At 40.1% G+C, this 20,977-nt stretch overlaps 1 protein-coding gene across 5 annotated transcripts in view; it reads right to left on the reverse strand.

The window, feature by feature from the left end:
* The window catches only part of NKAIN2 (sodium/potassium transporting ATPase interacting 2), a 595,332-nt gene that overhangs the window by 13,994 nt on the left and 560,361 nt on the right, over positions 1-20,977 (reverse strand). For 3 of the 5 annotated variants that reach the window (XM_087718532.1, XM_087718536.1, XM_087718533.1), the window contains exon 6: positions 11,880-11,936. The exons of the other annotated variants lie outside the window; for them this stretch is intronic. In XM_087718532.1, the coding sequence (XP_087574658.1) occupies positions 11,880-11,936 (57 nt within the window). The remainder of the gene's footprint in view (positions 1-11,879; positions 11,937-20,977) is intronic. 5 annotated transcript variants of the gene reach the window in all.

A 20,977-nucleotide genomic window follows, 5' to 3' on the forward strand; every position in this document is an offset into this window, starting at 1 on the left:
CAAACTCACGGCATCATGTTGCTGTCACGTTTTGCGATGAGTTCCCCATTTGTGGAGCTGGGGTGGGCGTGGCCTGTCTGCACGTGACGCATCTGGCCTGCAGGCTGCTGGTTTGACACCCCTGGTGTAGACTGAATATGGGAAACCTTTGGTCCTTCAGTTGTAGCTGAACTTCAATTCCCAGAATTGCTGCATGTTGGCCAAACACCATAAGGAACTGAGAGCCCAGTTTGCCAAGGAGGCATGCCTAACTTTATATTTTCTTTGACCCAACAAGTAAACACATTTTGTATAGTATGGCTAACCCTGTTATTTTTGCAATTTTATGTCACAAATTATTTTAATATTTATTGTAGCAATAAAATCACTATTATGCTAAGTTTGCATTACAGCTATGAAATCCGATCATTTCCCCTTAGCTTGATGGTGATGGTGCTAAATATAGCACAGGGCCATAGAATTGTGCCCAATATCCATAAGCTATATTATAGTACCATGTACTCAGACCTGTCAGTCCTTACATAGCATCCAGCCTGAAATAAAAATTTTATTTTGACATCTTGAACGTTTTTTCCCAATTGTTCTTTCCACTAGGCATTTTAGCATGGAAGTGCCTAAAAAGCTGCAAAAAGTTTCATCAGCTCCTTTTTCTAATAACACAGATATAAAATAAATACCAACAGATGCTCTAACTCCTAAACTGATTTATCAAAAGTGCTTTGGAGCTTTGCTTTGTAACTTGAAAAATAATCATGCAATATCACCACTAATTAAGCTTCTTCTTTCAGAAAAAGCATACAAGTGCTAAGATATCTTCTCACTGATATAAAACATCAAAGGCTAAGAAATACTTTTAAAAGAAGGAATTGTGTTAAATCTCATGAAGCCCCAAAATCTATATGCTTATCTGGAAGTAAGCTTGATTGATGATTTCACTGAGGCTTTAGTTCTCTTTACACTAGAATGCAGCAAATATTAATCGGGAAATAGAAGATTCAAGCATGCTAGTACCTGGATATATAAATGGCTTTTAACTACATTTCTCATGCAAAAGATGATGCATGAACATAATATAATCATCTTCTTACAGTTCCCCTGGATTTTCCTAGCACTGCTTCTTCTTCTTTTGAATCATAAAACCTTAATTATAAAAGGAAATGGAGAATAGCATGCAATCACCATTTTTGCTCAGCCTCCAGATGAGGTATAGGGAGGCTAAGCATCCTGCTTTGGGGAATGTTGTGTTGGAAATAAAACATAATTTCTTACTCTAACTGAGACTTGCCTTTTCTTCTATTATGCATTCTCAAGCATAGTCCTGAAACTTTGTGAGCTGGTGAGTCTGTTTGGAATTTTGAAAACATGAGGGCTCTCTCACAAAATGGCTGCTTTCAGGACACGTATCCACAGAATGGCAGCCATGGCAATATAAACAAAGATCTGATTTAGGATGATGCTACTTGTCAGTCACTCCCACCTCTCTCCTACAGGATGCTCCAAATTATCTCAGCTTACCTTTATTCTTTTCAATAGTCTGGTTGAACATATTCCTAAGCAAAGAACTGGGATATAGTCATCCATTTCTTAAAAAAATTCAAATAAAATAAAAACTTTCTTGCAAATAAAGATACTAGAGATTAGCAGTTTGCTTTTCAGCTTGAGAATTACAATTACTACCTGTTTAAAAGGTAGGGGGAACAATAATCTGTCAGTGAATCTATTGAGCACCAAAGGAAATGCTCAATAGACATTGGCACTTCTGGGTGTCACATAAGCAGTTTTTATGCCCTTTAACTACTCAGAGTTATGGGAAGTTAGGCAGCATAACAACAACAACAATAATAATTCTATCTCCATTCTAAATTATGTTTACATTAATTTAGTAGCTTACTAAAGCATCTAGATGGTTTGAAGCAGCTTTGATTCTTAGCAGTAACATTATATTTTATAATTGTCTAGCAATTTAACTATACGATTTTACTTTGTAACTTGACTTAAAAAAATGTATCTGAAATTCCAGGGGAATAAACTTATGCAAGGCATCAGATTTAAAACATTTAGAGCTAATATATGCAGTCCTCACTTAATAACCACACTTGGGACTACTACTCTGCCACTAGGTGACATGGACATTAAGTGAAACATCATGTGACTTCACCATTCTAATGACATCTAATGTCATTAAGTGAATCACTTACAGACATTAAGCACATTGCATGACCATGGCTTACAATTTACTGCCAGCTTCTCCACTCAGTGTCAAAAGCTGGTTGTGAAGCTCCTAATCGCATGACTGTGGGACACTTGTAATGCTTGTAAGGACCAGACACACTTTTTCAGTGTGACCCTAAATCCAAATAGTCACTCATGGGTCAGTTGTGAACCACGATCTGCCTGTAATTCTTTCAAAATAATACTTCGAAACATGTAAAAAATTCAGCCTCTGCTTGGATTACTAAAGCAGCCACACATTTTCCCAGGCTTGTGCAGTTACTTCAAAGGTTTCTTATGGATGTCTCTGCATAATTGTGGTGACAAAGGGACTGTGTATGTCAACCCACACATAACCAGTACCTGCAGAGACAGTTGTGAACAGCTTTGGAAACAGCCATATGAGCCTGAAAAAGACACAGTTGCTTTAATGATTCAAAGACGAGTGCTTTGCTTGTGTTACCATTGCAGTTTATGAAGCCTCTCATTCAAATGCTTTGTAAAGATGTAATATTTAGTGTGCACAAAATGGAGAAATGCATGGGTGGCAACAGGACTCCCTCCCACGTGTGCAAATGCTTCCCAAACAACGAAAAGAAGAAATCTGAATGGCAACTTAATCTCTGGTGACTTTCACAGGCCAGATTTTTTTTTTTTGACAAGAGAGGATGTAAAGGAACAGTTAGTTCAGAGCTGCTGTTGTTTCTCTGATCCTCTTGGATGAGAACAGCAGGAAGCCTCTGTGTCTTGTAACAACAAAGAAATTGCTGGGTTGAATTGTGATTTTTCTCCCTACATTGCTCACTTTGTAATCCAGAGACAATGGGAAAAGGGCAGCAGGGCATTTTTAAAAAATCTACTGGTCCATTTTTAGACAAAACAAAACAAACAAATAAATAAAAAACACCAGCCACAGTGATGTAAAGCCTGCAATGATATTAGGGAGGCAGGAAGAAAAGGAATTGTCCTCTCCCTGCCTGCATTGGGGTAGACAAAGCACACCCAATAGATATACATACACAGCACAACATCAATCATTGTGTGAGAAATCTATTGCAATTCCATTTGTAGGATCCAGGGGAAAAGCAATTAGTGTGTAGCTCTAGGATTCTGTAGCCTTCCATCTGGAAAAATCCTATATTAGGTAGGCTGCTTTCTGGTTAGGGGATGAAATATCCATTCCATACAGGTTAAATAAATAAAAATATTCTTTGATTCCAAAAATATTTCAGTTATTGTAATGACTATTAAATCAATCTATGCATTTTTAGAAAAATGCTTATAAAGACACCCATCCTAAAACATGTATATATTCTCTCAGATGCACAGAATTAATTTCTTACAATCCTGGATATGGGTCAGCTAGTTCAGATAAATGGTGAGAATGATGAAAATAAAACTGGAACTGAAGAGATAAACTCCCAAATGTAAGAAAATAAAAGACCTCAGAGGACTTATTTAGAGTGTATCTATCAACATCTATTACGAAATTATTTCTCTAAAAGATTCAAACAAATATCAAGCTGTATGTTCATTACAGGGCCCTTGTGGGTTTTGTATACTCTGCAACGGGCTATTTTAAAAGAAGATTTTTACAAAATCTTTCACGTGGAGAAAAGGATGAATTCACATTACCAGTTCCTGTATTAATGATTTCATTTAAGAAATGTAGTCACTGCAATTTTTTTCACTTGATTTTATAGCAAATGAAAACATTCTGATTGTAATGGCTGACTTAGATTAGATGTTTCACATTATAAGATTACATGTGTTATACCAAAAACACATTTTTTTGTTCAACAAAATCTCATGTCTAGAGAGTTGACTGAAAAGATGCCTAAAACATCTTTTTTTAAATAAAGAAAGAAAAAGAAAGAAAGAAAGAAAGAAAGAAAGAAAAGAAAAGAAAGAAAGGTAGAAAAAACCTAAAAGTGGATGTGACCAACCATTGATATGAGGTTAGGTTTGAATCTACATAGTAACAATAACAATGAAAAAACACCAATTCTTCCTTCCCCTTACTGTATCTGCTGATTCTGACAGCAACTCTATTTTGAAAAGGTGAGCAAGATTAGGCTCTTATAGGCACTCCAGATGGTTTACCAGTTTTCTTAGTGGCTAAAATTGTCCATATCCATTCAGGACTGGATAGATTCTACAGTGGTAAATGAGACAATGTCCTACATGGTAATTTGGGATTCCTTTGAGTTTATGGCGCCTAATGAAGTCAATAGGGCACTTGCTGTGTTTTGAAGGCTCCTTTCTATAGGCTTCCTGTTTCCTTAGGGGTATCAGGCAGGACATGAATGTTTGGATGCGGGACACTATCAACCCTTCACTGGGCATTATTATGTAATTATATGATACATGATATAATAAGGCAATCAATTATGGTGGCATTATGCCACTAGCACTAAAAAGGTGAATGCCCCCTCTTGGTGAATCCTTCTTTGAATCGCTATGCTCTAACGCTCAGGCTAAGAGCCATGGTGGCACAGTAGTTAGAATGCAGGACTGCAGGCTACTTGTGTTGACTGCCGCTGCTAGTAGTTTGACAGTTTGATTCTCACCAGCTCAAGGTTGATTCAGCCTTCTATCTTTCTGAGATGGGTAAAATGAGGAGCCAGATTGTTGGGGGGGGGGCAATATGCTGACTCTGAAAACCACTTAGAGAGAGCTATACTTGATTACTCTTCTGCTCACCGCTTTGATTTGAGAACTCTGTAAGCCAAAGTTGTTGAATTTTTGCGTGAGCAACTTTTCTCTAACTGCAAGTGTGTATGTTTAGTAAAGTGAGCAAGCTCCTTCTTTGTGTATTTGTGTGTGCTTGGCCTGGAAAAGGACAATAACATCTAGTATACATTGGCACTCTGGAGAAGCCAGAGATACTGTGGAAGCTTTGAACTGGTACCTGGAGGCCAGTGGAGGGATTCAACCAGTTCGCACCTATTTGGGAGAACCGGTTGTTAACTTTGTAAGCAGTTCGGAGAACTGGTTGTTGGAAGAAATCTTATTTTGTTTTTCTCCACTTTACAGGGCTAAGCTTGTAAAGAAGGCAGGAAGGAAATATTCTGGTGTAGTTTCCAGCCTAATCTTTACTGCCCTGCTTACAGAAACTGCCTCTCTTATTAATCCTTATTATATTGTAACAGCTAAGGTGAAGCGCCCATCGACCTGAGTGGCATTGAGTTGGCCATGCCCACCCAGTCACATGACCACCAAGCCATGCCTACCCAGCTGGTCATTAGGGCAGAGAACCAGTTGTTAAATTATTTGAATCCCACCAGTGCTGGGGGCTATAAGGATCTAGATGGGATTAAACATGGTCAATTTAAATCCTTACAAGATAAAGTTTCTGTTTGTCAGTGGACATCTAGATAATGAAGTAACAGCAGCTTCAATATTTATTCAAAAGAGTTGTATTTCCCCAGAAAGATTATTTCATGATGTTAAATTCTAGGATGTCTTGGGGCAAGTGACTCATGCCCTCAGAGATGTGGACACTGATTGAGCCACAGTAACACAATAAATAAATGATTTTACAATCCTTTACTGTGAAACACTAGGTAATATCAAGCTTGCCTGGTTAATATCGAATCCACCCATCCAGTTCAGACATTCGTTTTATGTGTTATATGGTCCTCAAAGAAACTGCCTCCAGCAAATATGACCAAGTGGCCTACTGATATAGATGGTATATATTGCAGTGAAATGTTTCAATGCCACAAGTCGTATGGCATACTCTATGTTACAGTCAGCATTTCACATCCACAACCTTTCTGTAATTGTCTGATAAACATGGACACTATAATACAATGTACGCCACAATGTGGGGAAAATATTAAAAACGTGTCCTAAATATCCACCACTGTACAATACTTAAAAGACTTAAATATTTATAAGTGTAGAGGTACATGTTTATAGGAAAGATCATTATGGTAATAAATAACCACATAAGTCAGACTACCAATACAACTTAGAAATGCTTAAGCGTGCATCAGAATGTAATTTCACCTAATTTGTCTGTAGAATGTTGGGATAAATACAATGTATATGTATCTGCATCCACAGGAAAATGCTCATCATTAGTTCTTTTTTCTTCATAGGTCTCTCTTAGATCTGAACTAGTTCCAGTCTGGTGACAAACTGAACAATACTAGATAAATGTACAGTAACAAGAGCCTATTGAAAATAGTCATATTTTTTCATTCCCATTGTTCTTCATATACTAAATGTGTGTGTGTGTGAGAGAGAGACCTACAAACACATTCAACCATTTGTTTGCTGACACATGTACTGCTTATCCCTTTACAAAATTCAGAATTTCATTGTCTCATAAAACCTGGTGGCATAAACTGCTCCCCAAAATAAAAATGCACAGAAATAGAATATTGAGTTAAAGATAATTTACTTGTCTATATTGGACTTTTTAAATATTGCAAAACTTGTATTATTTGGCCGTACCTATTCTTTCCTATCTTTCCCCTTTTCTTAAGAAAGCCAAAGGAAGATGAGGGAGATCACCAACATCAACTGTTGGGATCTTCAGATGTAAAAATCGAGGCAGACAGTAGCACATAATCAAAGAACACCCATGCATATCTGCATCAGTGAGCTTGTTTTGTTCTTGAACAATACTGACAGTAAAAAAAAACAACTTGTTAACAGAACAAAACGAACATAAAGTTTTAACTAATGCAGAAAACCTGAAACAAACACTAGCTGCAGTTCCATCCAACTTATACTGTGAACAAATTGTGGGACTTACTTCCAAAAAGTCTATAAAGGATTAGACTGGATATGAGGGTTGTTGTTTTCCTTATGTACCTGTGTGTTCAATTTTGAATGTCTATTTTTCTTGTTCAGAAATTTCATCCAGCACTTATTCCAACCTAGCTGATTCCAATGCACCTCAGAATATCAGGTGTTGGGGTAAAGGTTCTCCTCGCACATATGTGCTAGTCATTGCCGACTCCAGGGGGCAGTGCTCATCTCCGTTTCAAAGCCAAAGAGCCAGCGCTGTCTGAAGACATCTCCGTGGTCATATGGCTGGCATGACTAAATGCTGAAGGCGCTGTTACCTTCCCACCAAAGGTGTCCCTATTTTTCTACTTGCATTTCTACATGCTTTCGAACTGCTAGATTGGCAGAAGCTGGGACAAATAACAGGAGCTCACTCCGTTATGTGGCGCTAGGAATTTGAACCGCCAAACTGTCGACCTTTCTGATCAACAAGCTCAGGTCTTAGCCACTGAGCCACGCTGTCCCTGTTAGGTGTTGGCATAGAAAAGTCCAAAAAAGCCTTTACAATGTAGCTAGTCAGCATTATGCTACTGATTAGTAAATCAGTAATTATGTACAGAATCCACTGGAATGTTAAAGTGAAGGAGAAAGTGAGGTAATATTACTGGCGAAAGGTGTCTGTGAGATACCAAGAACTATTAATAAATAGGTTACAGTAGCAGCCAGGTAAGATCTGACTTGTGAAATGAAATATGAAATACAACAAAGCAGCGGTATGGAAAAAAAGCAAACCCATGCCAGCAAATCAAAAGGCTGTGGGAGAAAGGAGCTGTTCACACTTAGTATATGATTTGCAGAAATAGGAGATGAACAGAGTGGAAGATTGAGATCCTGTGAATTTTTGCTTCTTCCTCTTAGGTTGCATGATTAAAAATCGGCAAAATTACAGACAGGGACAGATGAATGAATGAAGCAATTCTTCTGAGCCAATGCAGTGATTATAATGGTAAAATGATCAGCATATGTCAGTAGAGTTCTTGAGCTTTAAGTGGAAACAAGATTTCTTCCATTATTGGAATTTCATCCTGTCAAACATGTATATGCAGAGGCCATCCTTTCTGTGACATTTCATATTTGTGAAATACTGTTGGCAAATCCCCTGTTAATATCCAGCCAGCTATTGTACCCAGGAAAGTTACAAGTCTCTGCTTTTAATTCATGAATTTTGAAAGCGTATCAACATTATGGTTTTAGTAAAAACCTTTCTGGACACACTTTACACATACAGTATAAATAAATCTCCTTCTCACTCCTGAGAGTAGTATGTGTCTTCCTCGTTCTTGGGTCATCTACCTGGCAGTTTGAAGGATTGAAGGTTCTGTGTATCTTAGCTCAGCATCTTAGCTATTCCTAGCACTCCACTGTTTTGGACAGAAAGCATGTGACTGTGGGATGCTACGACAATTATATATATTATATATGTGCTCTGGTTGTAAAATACCCACATTGTGATCTCCTGACTGTGGGGACACTGCACCAGTCATAAGTTTGAGGACTGGTTGTAAAATTACTTTTTCAGCATAGTTGCAATAACAAAATATCATAGAGCAGTCATTAACTGAGGACTATCTATATCAGTCTTGGCAATACTATACCTGAGTGGGTAATGCTGAGGATTGACTTTAATATTTGCATTGTAAAATGTCCACAATCAGCCGGTGAGATGGGCAGGTAGAAATTTAATAAATAAATAAAAAAAAAATAACCATCCAAGTTAAGGAAGGCTGTCTTATTGGAAGTGTTTGTTATTATGCTGTCAACAGTTTGCTTTAAGTCACTCTTTTTATTCCTGGACCTCCTTCTACTTGACTGTGTGTGTATTCATGGGATCCTATATATTCTAACTGGTATTTCTTAAATGTTTTAAAATCAGATTTCCTAATGTCCAAGATGCACACTGATTAGAATCTATTAGATACCCTTTGGGTTTACTTAATAGAAAAGATGCAGTACTTTCAAGGTACTATAGATTCAGACTGCTCTGACATTCACCTGCTTGCAAACAACACCTATTAGGTTTTTAGCCAACTAATAGTATTAGCATTGACCAAATGTTTAGTAATTGCCATCTCTTACTCATAAAACCTTGAAAGTCAGTGAGCAGGGAACAATATAGACATTCAGAGCACTCAAAAGAACCTATATTTCATGCATACAATTCAGACAGCACACAGAGAAATATAATTTATATTTTCTCTCTCTGAAGTCAAATTTCAGTTGAACCGGGGTATTTCCAGAATCATTTCCATAATAATGTTCCATTTTTACATATGGAGCATTCCAAAACTGTCCCCGAAGGATTTTCCAATTGAACGAATGCTTTAAATAAGTTGAGAAAAGAAAAAAGGAGAAGAAAAGAAAAGAGGCAGGCCCATGCCAAATCAGTGCCATTTAGAGCCAGCCCAAGCAATGAAATAAATCTCTAATGAAATAAGTTTTTAGTGGAGATTGCTGTAGACAATTTTATTAGAAGAGAAATATAGTAAGAAAACTGGTATAAATGGAGGAAAACTCCAGCAGGAAGATTAGTATTCTGAAAGGTGAAAGCAAGTATGAGTCAACAACAATTATGGACAGATGTTCTACCTTCAGGCAATTACGTATCTTCTTATGAATTTGGCTGAATTCATTGTTCACGGATGTAAGCTATGCCTTGGGATACATATGGGATTTGGAGAGAGCTTAGACTGAGTCTTGCTCACAAGAAATCTTTGCAAAAGCACCAAATATTCTTTTAAACTTTCAGATTTCAGAGGGAACAGATTGCCTGTTTTAGAAAAAGTTGTCCACCATTACTGCTTTCACCAAGGAACTCCTGGTACATGATTCAAAATGTAATGGAGATCCTTCTGAGTACAGTTTGAAAGGGCTCCTTATTCGTCAAGTCAGAGCAGAAATAACATTTTAGATTGGGTAAATTTGGTGAGGTTCCAATAGACTTATTTTCACAATAGCTTCTAATAAAAAGTATGCCTAGCTGAAGGTTTGTTATGGTTTCATTAAATTCTAAGATGTGCTTATTCTAGCCATACTGTCAATAATATACAGTACAACTGTGTAGTGTGATTTGCTGTGGTGTTCTATGGTGATATAGCATAGCTCAATCTAAGCTTTTCTCTAGAGGTCAAGGAGTATATAAGGAATATCAATTTTATCATGATAACAATACTATAGAGATTACTGTTTCTCAATCTTGGCTACTTGAAGATGTGAGACTTTAGATCCAGAATTCCTGACCACCCATCCACCCATTCTCAAGTCACCAAGTTGAGAGACTCTTTCAAAGTATGAAATAATCAGGTTTAGAGCAGTGATTAGCCCAAAGCCCCCAGTGAATTTCTGTAGCTGAAGATGGACATATATCAGGGTTTTCTTGGAGTTAATGCAATATGTTAACTGTGACACCACACAGTTATTAAAAATGTCAAACTAAAATGCCAAACATTCTACAATTAACACCACTAAATACATTCACATATTCCCTTTCAGGGTAAGGAATGTTTTGTAAGCTAAACAAGTAAGCAAGAGCAAGCTAAATAAGTTCAATACATGAGATAAAAGAAGAAAACATACTTAATTAGTTATTATCTATATAATTCACAGCAGTTCTCCGTATCTTGAACACCATCCACTTTCTTCTACTATGTCCATTCATTATGTCATTATATAGTTTTTTTTTGTTCTTTAAACTTCTGACTTCTCTCTTTTTATGGATATCCTCAACTATCAAATCATGATTTTATCTTCTTCTTCCTCTCAACCCATTAACTATTCTCTTTATATTTATTTTATAATTTAATCTTCATTCATTTTCTGCAAGGTACTTTGTTCATACTGATTGCTTATTTTTATATTCAACCTATATTCATTTAGCTCCCACATTCTTGACCTATCTCTTCTTGTCCTATGACATACACTTTCTGAATATCCTATTCCTGTATCAACCTTATTCATCCAATTCCTACTTTGATATTAAAAAGTGAGCTGAAAGCATTTTAACAAATGTTCATTCCCACAACTGATGACGTATATTCAACTGTCCCCCCCCCCAGTATTTGCATGTCTTAAATTTCTCCATCTGCCTTCCCAGTCTATGAAGATCTTAAAATATCTACTTGGTTTGATTTATGAATAACTTACAATAACTCATTTCATTTTTCCTATTGCACACAACTACCTTGGTCTTGAAACATTAATTTTCAGATCTATAATCCTCATTGCAAGACATAATCTATCTAATATTCATTTAGCCAGACATATGGCACCATTTGTGTTCAAAATATATTTATGATCAACATCCTTCTAACATCATAAAAAATGTTTTTAATATATTCATTCATGCATGCATACATTCATTAAACACCCAAGAGGACATCAAACATCCTAATTTTGTTTCTTGCTCAGTGTTGGACCATTCACTAAGCATTTAACTTATTCTCATTTTTTTTCACTTCTGTAACATTTCTGTCTTATTTATTTAGCAGCAAAACAGTGCAAAACATTCCATAATTCAAGCCATTCATTTTATCACATGCTTTTTTTGAATATGCATTCATTCATTCACTCATTTATTAATTCATTCATATAAACATAACTACAGGCAAAGTTTCTAAAACAACAAAACCCAAATTCTTTTAAAGCACTCTGAAGAAGAATGTTTTATGATGCATGTGAAGAACTTGAAGGGTCATAGGAAAGCAGATCTCAGAAGTGAACTCATGCCACAAAAAAGAAAGAAAAAAGAAAGAAAAGAAAAGAAAAAGAAAAAAGGAGAAAGAATGAAAGAAAAACCTTGTAAGAGTTCCCACAAACCATTTCAAAGGACACTCGAAGCAAAACATTCATAATGATAAAGAAATACATACTCTGGTTTGCTCCGGGGAGCCAGTAGGCCAATCTTCCGCCCATCACCGGGTATTCAGCTGTAAATTTTAGCAGGCCAAAACTCAGGTGAGAGTTTGAGAAAATAGAGATGTGATTTTCTTTAATAGGTAATGTATTTTTTAAAAAAAATAATTAATGGTTCACTGGATACTACTTTAGAAGCTTCTAAACAGTATTAGCCTGTTAAGTTGTCAAAATGCTAGTGGATGAAAAGTGTGAGAAATAAAGCAACATGCAGTGGATAGATGCATCAACCCTAATCCAACACATATATTTTAGGATGCTCCTAATTGCTAGTCCATAAATTCTGATCATTTCCTTACTTCAAACCATGGTTTGTTTTAGTTAAGATTCTAATTGAACCAGTTCAAGAAACTCGAGTATATGAGGAATAGCAGCAGAATTAAAGTTAGGTTAGAAATGACTCCCCCAGTTTCCACAATTATTGCTTTCAAGATTATTATTCAGAGATTGTCAGAATATAAAATTGTTGTGTATATAAAATTGTGATGTATATTTTCCCAGAAGGAGTCTACTGGCTTATCTTATTTGTAGCTGTCAGTTCAACTACACCAGATTCATATCTATATATGTGTTTTTAAAAGATTATAATACTTCTAAATAATAAAACTATGTGACTGATTAAGAAAAAATAAATAAAATTCAGATGGTGCCAATCCATTTATTATAATTTGGTAGAATATTAAACCGTTATTGTTATTAAACAGCACTGAATATTTATTAAGCACAATCTTAGGACGATGATATGATACTAAATATAAACATTACTTCTTTAAAGTTTTGTATCTATAGCTTTATCCATACTTATATCAACAGTTCCTTGAGGAGATGGTAACTATTGTTCAGAAAAGGGGGGGGGCAGATAAATGTTGTGGAAAGAGGAGAAGATAAATTAATATATAGGAAGCCCATCAACAGCACCACTTTTAGAATGCAATTCCATTTATTAATTGTTTTTCATTACACAATTATTGTCTTAGCAGTTTCCTTAACATAAGCTTCATTACTTGGGAAGGCAGCAATCCATAGCCAATTTTCTTTCATGTTGTTCTTGTTCACATATAAATGCAGACCTTTTGTTCAAAATAGTTGCAATTAATAACTTCAAACAAAAGAAATGCAAAATCCTTCCACTCGAAGCCATTTATAATCCACTAAAATGAATTGAAATTCCCATCTTGAGCCTAACCTAATTTTTTACTGATAATAGGAATGGATTCCCAAATGCACTCCATGCATCTTGAAAGTAACATCCTAATTTTCTTTTCTGGTAAATGTTTTAAATAAGATTTAGCACCCAAGGAAATTAACCTTTAAATTAATTTCACTTATAAAATGCCACCTCTGCTTTTGTCTTCAGCCTAATTATGGTACTTGCTAAAATTTAAACCAGCCTTAGTAGCTGGTTTTACTAGCTATCCTTTCAGTTTAGATTACTTGCAGATACAGGAAGCCAACTTCTATCTGTGTATCTGCTTCTATTTGTGATAACATTATAATGATTATGTTCTGCCTCTACAAGGCTTGAGCTGTTAAAATCCTTATGATATGCCAATCTGGGCTTGATACAATTCAGAGCACAATGGGAAAACTGTCACTAACTCCATAAACATTTCTGACTTTTTGTTCATTGGGAAATTTCTTAAACAGATAATCCACATCACTGTTGTACACTGTACTGGCGTCATCTTCCATAATTAGCTGAATTGTTTACTCCATCTCTGCTAAACAAACAGGACAATATTTTAATGTATAACTGAATAATTCAGTATATTTTGTTTTTAAAATAAAGAAAATGAGCTGAAGGAAACTATGGAAAATAGCTGGAATGGTAGGGTTTAAACCACAGTTATCTCCTTTGAGTTTAATTTTCTGAAAAAGGCAGCTTCCCATGTCAACGTTTCATTAAAGACAGTATCTTGAACCAATTGCCCACATATATCTAGTGCAACATTAGTTCTGCCCTTATAGTTCAAGTTGTATAAAACTATGAGCACAAAGGTCTGGGGTTAAGTGCCATTTGTACATACACTGTGTCTGAGATTAACAACGTTACTATGCAGTGCATTGCTATGCCTGGAGGAATATTTTTTCTTTGAACATCATGTTATGCCAAATTACTCATTTCTCTTTCAACATTTCTGGGTCTGAAGCCACTCTAACAAGCTCTTTCTTTGAGAAATATTCTCAATTTCAGCCTCTTTTGCTGCCTAGAAGTTGTTAAGAAGTTCTTAAGTTCATGGGCCTTGCAAAACAAGTCAGATAGCTGTACCTTGGGCCAACCTAGGGGCCCGAAGAACTGCCTCTGCCGCCATATTCTGTACTAGTTGTAGTTTATGAATATTTTTCATAGGCAGCCCCATGTAGAATGTATTACCATCAGATGGCCAGGGCTTGAATGACTGAGTGCAGAGATTCTTGATGCAGGAAAGGTTTCTCCTTGTCACAACTGCCACCTGCTCTTCAAGAAGGAGTTGTGAGTCTATGAGAAACCCCAAGTTGTGCATTAGTTCTTTCTGTAGTAGGACCAGATCTTGAAACTCCATGATCTCACTCAGCTGTACATGTCAAAAAGGAGTGGAGAGAGTACCAAGCCCTATAGCATGCCACAAAGGAATGGCTGTGAGCTGATCTTACAATATCTATCAACATTGATTGGGACTGGCTTTGGAGAAAGGAACACATCAGTGCAAGACTGCACTGCCCAGCCCTATACACTGTAGCAGCCTAAATGCATATTATGATTGATGGTATCAAAGGCCGCTGATAAATCAAGGATGGGTGTACTACCCCTATCTTGCTTTCACCAGAGATCAAGTGCAACCAATGTAATATCTGTCCCACAAATGGTTTATGGTTTATGGTTTATGGTTTATTATTTATAGGCCGCCCTTTTCCCTGAGGGGACTCAGGGCGGCTTACAATTTATGGGGAGGGGAATACAAAACAGTAAGACATAAAACAATACATAAGTAAAAATAGAACACAACATTCATTCATCATTCGGGTGGGGACGGATTACAATCTTTATCCCCAGGCCTGACGGGATAGCCAGGTCTTAAGGGCTGTGCGGAAGGTCTGGACGGTGGTGAGGGTACGATCTCCATGGGGAGATCGTTCCAAAGGGTCGGGGCTACTACTGAAAAGGCTCTCCTCCGCGTAGTTGCCAGTCGACACTGACTGGCGGATGGAACTCGGAGGAGGCCTAATCTGTGTGATCTAATAGGTCGTAAGGAGGTAATTGGCAGGAGGCGGTCTCTCAAGTACTCAGATCCACTACCATGGAGGGCTTTATGGGTGGTAAGTAGCACCTTGAAGCGCACCCGGAGATCAACAGGTAGCCAGCGCAGCTCGCGGAGGATAGGTGTTATGTGGGCGAACCGTGGTGCACCCACAATCACTCGCGTGGCCGCATTCTGGACTAGCTGAAGTCGCCGGATGCTCTTCAAGGGCAGCCCCATGTAGAGCACGTTGCAGTATTCCAGCCTAGAGGTCACAAGGGCCCGAGTGACTGTTGTGAGAGCCTCCCGGTTCAGGTAGGGTCGCAACTGGCGCACCAGGCGAACCTGGGCAAATGCCCCCCTGGTCACAGCCGACAGATGGTGGTCAAAGGTCAGCTGTGGGTCCAGGAGGACTCCCAAGTTGCGAACCCTGTCTGAGGGGTATAAAATTTGGCCCCCCAGCCTGAGTGATGGAACACTAGCCAAATTATTGGGAGGGAAACACAACAGCCACTCGGTCTTATCCGGGTTGAGTACCAGTTTGTTAGCCCTCATCCAGTCCCTAACGGCTTCGAGACCCCGGCTCATCACGTCCACCGCTTCATTGAGTTGGCAGGGGCGGACAGATACAGCTGGGTATCGTCCGCGTATTGGTGGTATCTTATCCCGTGCCTCCGAATGATCTCGCCCAGCAGTTTCATGTAGATGTTAAATAGTAGGGGGGATAAGACCGAACCCTGCGGCACCCCATATGTTAGGGGCCTAGGGGTCGATCTCTGCCCCCCAACCAACACCGACTGCGACCTGTCCGAGAGGTAGGAGGAGAACCACTGCAAAACAGTGCCTCCCACCCCCACCTCCCGCAGTCGTCGCAGAAGGATACCATGGTCGATGGTATCGAAAGCCGCCGAGAGGTCAAGGAGAACCAGGATGGATGCATGGCCTCCATCCCTGGCTCTCCAGAGATCATCGGTCAATGCGACCAAAGCGGTTTCTGTGCTGTAACCATGTCTGAAGCCGGACTGGAAAGGGTCAAGGTAACTAGCTTCCTCCAAGGACCGTTGAAGCTGGGAGGCCACCACCTTCTCAACAACCTTCCCAACAAAGGGGAGGTTGGAGACAGGACGGTAATTGTTGAGAACGGCTGGATCCAAAGATGGTTTCTTCAGGAGGGGTCTCACCACCGCCACTTTAAGTGTGGAGGGGAAGTGCCCCTCCCGAAGGGAGGCGGTAACGACCGCCTGGATCCAGTCTCGTGTCACCTCACTGCTGTTGGCAACCAGCCAGGAGGGACACGGGTCCAGTACGCAAGTGGAGGCACTCACAGCTCTCATGGCCTTGTCCACATCCCCAGGGGCAACATCCTGGAACTCAACCCAGGGATGGTCTGCCAATTTATCCTCTTGTGCCTCGGCTGGATCTGCAAAGGTGGAGTCCAAATCCGACCGAAACCGAGCAACTTTGTCCGCTAAGAACTGGACATAATCCTCAGCCCTACCCTGCAAGGGGTCCCCCGTATCCCTCCTATTTAGGAGGGAGTGGGTTATCCTAAACAGGGCGGCTGGGCGGGACTCAGCGGACGCAACCAAGGTGGCAATATACGATCTTTTTGCTGTCCTCAGTGCCGTGATGTACTCCTTGGTGCAAGTTGTTAAGAGTGCTCGGTTCTATTCGGATTTATCGGACCTCCATAGGTGCTCTAGGCGTCTCCTCCGGCGCTTCCTCTCTCGGAGCTCCTCGGTGAACCAAGGAGGCCTCCGGGATCCGCCAACCTGGAGGGGCCATAGTGGCACAATCCGGTCAAGGGACTCCGATGTTGCCGAGTGCCAGGCAGCAACCAGAGTCTCCACTGGACTGTGGGCGAGAGTATCAGGAATGACCCCAAGCTCCGTCTGGAACCTCAAGGGGTCCATAAGTCGCCTGGGGCGGAACCACCTGGTCGGTTCCTCCTCCCTACAGTGGGGGTTTGGCCTCCGAAAGTCAAGCCTCAGTAGGCAGTGGTCTGACTACGACAGGGGTATGATCTCATTACCCCTCAGACCAAGGTCACAAGTCCACTGCTCCGAGAGGAATACGAGGTCGAGCATGTGACCCGCTGAATGGGTTGGGCCCCGAATTACCTGGGTCAAGCCCATGGCCGTCATGGAAGCCATGAACTCCTGCGCCCCATCAGAGTGTTCACCGAGCGAAGGCAGATTGAAGTCCCCCAGGACCATAAGCCTGGGGAACTCAATTGCTAGCTCGGCTACCGACTCGAGGAGCGAGGAGAGGGCTGCTGCAACGCTGTTGGGAGGCAGGTACATTAACAGCAAACCCACTTGACCCTTGAGGTCCAACTTCACCAGCAGGGACTCACACCCGACAAGCTCCGGAGCAGGGATCCTACGAGGTGCTAAAGACTCCCGGATAACAATAGCCACACCACCACCCCCCTTCTCTGAGCTCTTGGCTGATGAAGCACCTGAAATCCGTCTGGGCACATCTCTACGAGGGGGACTCCTCCCTCCGTGCCCAGCCAGGTTTCAGTAATACATGCCAGATCTGCCCTCTTGTCTAAAATTAAGTCCCGGACGAGGGGAGCCTTGTGAACTACAGACCTGGCATTTAGCGACAACAGCCTGAGACCAGGGTCCTGATTACTCGCGCCATCTGGCCTCGGAGTGGGACTCATAGGGCCGGAAGGAGGGATCTCTGTGATGTAGCGAGCCCTCCTTCCCCGATAATGGCCAGCCCTAAAGTCCCCGCCATATCTGCCCCTCCTTGTTACGACCGTGATGCTCCGACCCACTCCCGTGGCCGTGGTCCCCTCAACCACCCCCACAGTTCCCGCATTCCCCGACAGGCCCTCCGAATCAAGCACACTCATTTATTCACTCAAGCAGTCCCCACGTAATAATTAAAAACACATAAGAATACAACAACCATGGAGTAATAAAAGTGGGATCATCCAGTTCACACATACAGTCCCATGCACTCACCATACCATTTAAAATTTGTGCAGCGTGCGTAGGTCTTATAAAAGAACGTACAAAAGAAAAATATGCAGAGGGGAGGGTGGCATTTCTTCCCTTCTTATGTAGTTGGAAAGGTCCCAGAAGTCCAGGCGGTTAAAAAACCGCCAAAGATGTTCAAGTCCGGTTTGCCAATGATGTAAGTGAAGACAAAGTCTGGGTAGTTGAGATGGATTCCCTGGGGCGACGAAGGGCAATACTGATCGGGTGGATACAGTTTGTTCGCACGTGAGGAAGCCCAAGAGATGTAATTGTAGATGTAATTGCAGTTGTAGGAGGGGTGGGTAGATGGTAATTAAAGAGGCGGTAAAGATGATAAAGATGGTAAAGATAATAAACCAGCCAAAGGATGAAAAAAGTACCAGTAATGGCCACTGGGGGGAGTCTGAGGTCCAAGTATGCTGCCTTTCCGGAGCAATGGCGTCCAATATAGAATAGTCCGGTGGACGGTTTTGCCTAACGTGGCCCTCCTCAGGCAGCAGCAACAGCAGATGATAACCAGTACGACAAAGAGCCTGTCGTTGAAATCCTGGGGTCACAGTCCAGGTAGATAGATGATAGAGCGACGCAAAGCCCAGCGGGGGCAACGGCAAAACACAAAGAGAATGCCGTGCCAGGGGGGAAGGGAAGGAATCAGCAGGGCCGCGGTACAGAGCAGCAAAGTTGCGGTGGAGGTAGAGAGCCAGTCCTACAGTCCAGGCAGGCACTTCCATGGAATTCCCTACCCCCTGTTCAGGGCATAAGTCGACACGCCGACAGTGTTTAACAGAGGACCAACGCCTCCCAGGGTAGCGGGGCAGCCTCCTAAGGCAGCGGGGCCAAAACCACCGCCGCTCGCGCAAAGCCGCCACTGCTGCCGCCGACCAGCTGTACAAAAAAATCACCGAGGGAGGTAACACCGTCCAGGAGCCACCCGAAGGCAGCCCCCTCCTCAAATAATTGCCTCCCCGGGAAGCCCGAATGTTGATATCTTGCAGGGACCCCTCCGTTATCATATCCGGGGTCCTGGTCGCCTGGAATCTATTGTTGTTACTTCCCAATAGCCGGAGCGTTGAGACTCAGCAGCCATTTCCCATTCTCACGCATGCGCCCAAATGGGCCTGAATTATGACTGGAAGGGGTCAACAGAATTAATTTTATCCAAGACCCTCTGAAGTTGCCAAGCAACACTTTTTTTAACCAAATGAGAAGGTTAGAAACTGGATGAATATTGTCTAGGTGGGTCGGATCAAGAGATCCTTTTCCCCAGGTGACATCTACAGGATTTTTTTTAATGATTAAGGAATACTTAATGAATATGTAAGTAAATGATTGTGATAAATCTGATAGATACTTGCATTGATTTGAAAATTTGAAATATACTGTGAATAGGGACCGTCAATTTCAACAGATCTTGGTTCAGTGCTTTTATGTAATATTCAACCTCTCAGCAACTACGCTAATTTGAAAGCTCCTAATCACCAAATGTGTGAATGATTCCACACAAATATTTATCTTTTGCAATGTGTGATTTCTTATCTAGCATCCAACCTCATTGTTTCTGATTTCTTTCATACTCAAACCTGTCCCATATTTATTGAAGAACAGTTCTTTAAAACTGTATGAGACCATTTTAGTCAGCTTTGCTGCATGCATATTTGCTTCCTGCTCAACTGCTTGTCAAAATAAACTTTATTCCAATATATGTAACTCAGAGTTGAACTGTGGAGTCTTTGTTGCTCTCTGAGCTTGGGTTTTTTGCTTGCAAACATCACATTACCCAATTAGGTAACATCATCAGGGCAATTGAATGTGGAGTTTGCTTTCAGTTTATAGTAGGCTGCCCCGCTATAGGTTGCCCTAGTGTGTGTTTTCTCCTTAGTTTATGGTCCTTTGTTGGTCCTGAATGTTTGACTAAAGAGGCAATCTGGATTTGAAGTTTATTTATATGGATATCTAGAGATGGCCTAACAGAATTATATTGGAAGATGATGGAGTGATACATTTGTCATCAGTTTGTACTGTATGTGCGATGATCTTTATGTTTGTACTGGGCTATGCCCTCATTACCCTATACTCACTGGTTCTTTTTCTATGCTGGGTGCAAATAGAGGTCATTGCTAGCATACTTTCTGATTGAAAGGATTTGTCTTCGGTCCAAGATTTTCTCAAGATCACAATATTTCTGTATTTCTTGATGGTATGTTTCTTCTCTCCCTTCTCAGAGTTAAGCATGATTTCAAAAAGATGACTATTTCACAACTATTTATTTTCAGCTTCTATATTATGTAGGTTTAAGATTGTCCTATTAATTGATTTTTTTGCACGTTTCTTATTAAAGACTTTTTAAACTTTTGAGCAATTTTTGAATTTCTCTCTAGCTACTTGGATGAATGGATGCCTGGCTTGGATTTTCAATGCTGATTACTCTCTGCAGGAACCTTTAAAAGATCAACATAATAGTAAGAACAGTTCAACAATGAAGCCATATCAAGGGAATTGATGGGCTATCCTTCACTGCATGTATTCAGACAGTGAATGGATACTTATTAGTTGTAAAAGCTTTATCTGGATTCCTGCACTGAGCAGAGAAATTGATTGAGAATTTAAATGGCAATTTAAGATTTGATGAAATATCAATTGTATGTCAAATTATAATGCTTAACAGAGAAAATTGTAATATTTTTAATATCTAATAGTCTGAAGTAATTGAAACTTCTACATTTGTGCATAAAATTAGCAATAAGAATTAAAATGCTCAAAACTACTCAGAACCACAGATAGAAAGAGTGGAAAATAAAATGACAGACTAGCCAGATTGCAAAGTATCCTCCATATACCACAAAA

The sequence above is a fragment of the Thamnophis sirtalis genome, unplaced genomic scaffold (genome assembly GCF_051295495.1).
Source record: "Thamnophis sirtalis isolate CommonGarterSnake01/CBP01778 unplaced genomic scaffold, rThaSir2_p1.2 scaffold_6, whole genome shotgun sequence".
In the NCBI taxonomy this organism is placed as follows: Eukaryota; Metazoa; Chordata; class Lepidosauria; order Squamata; family Natricidae; genus Thamnophis; species Thamnophis sirtalis.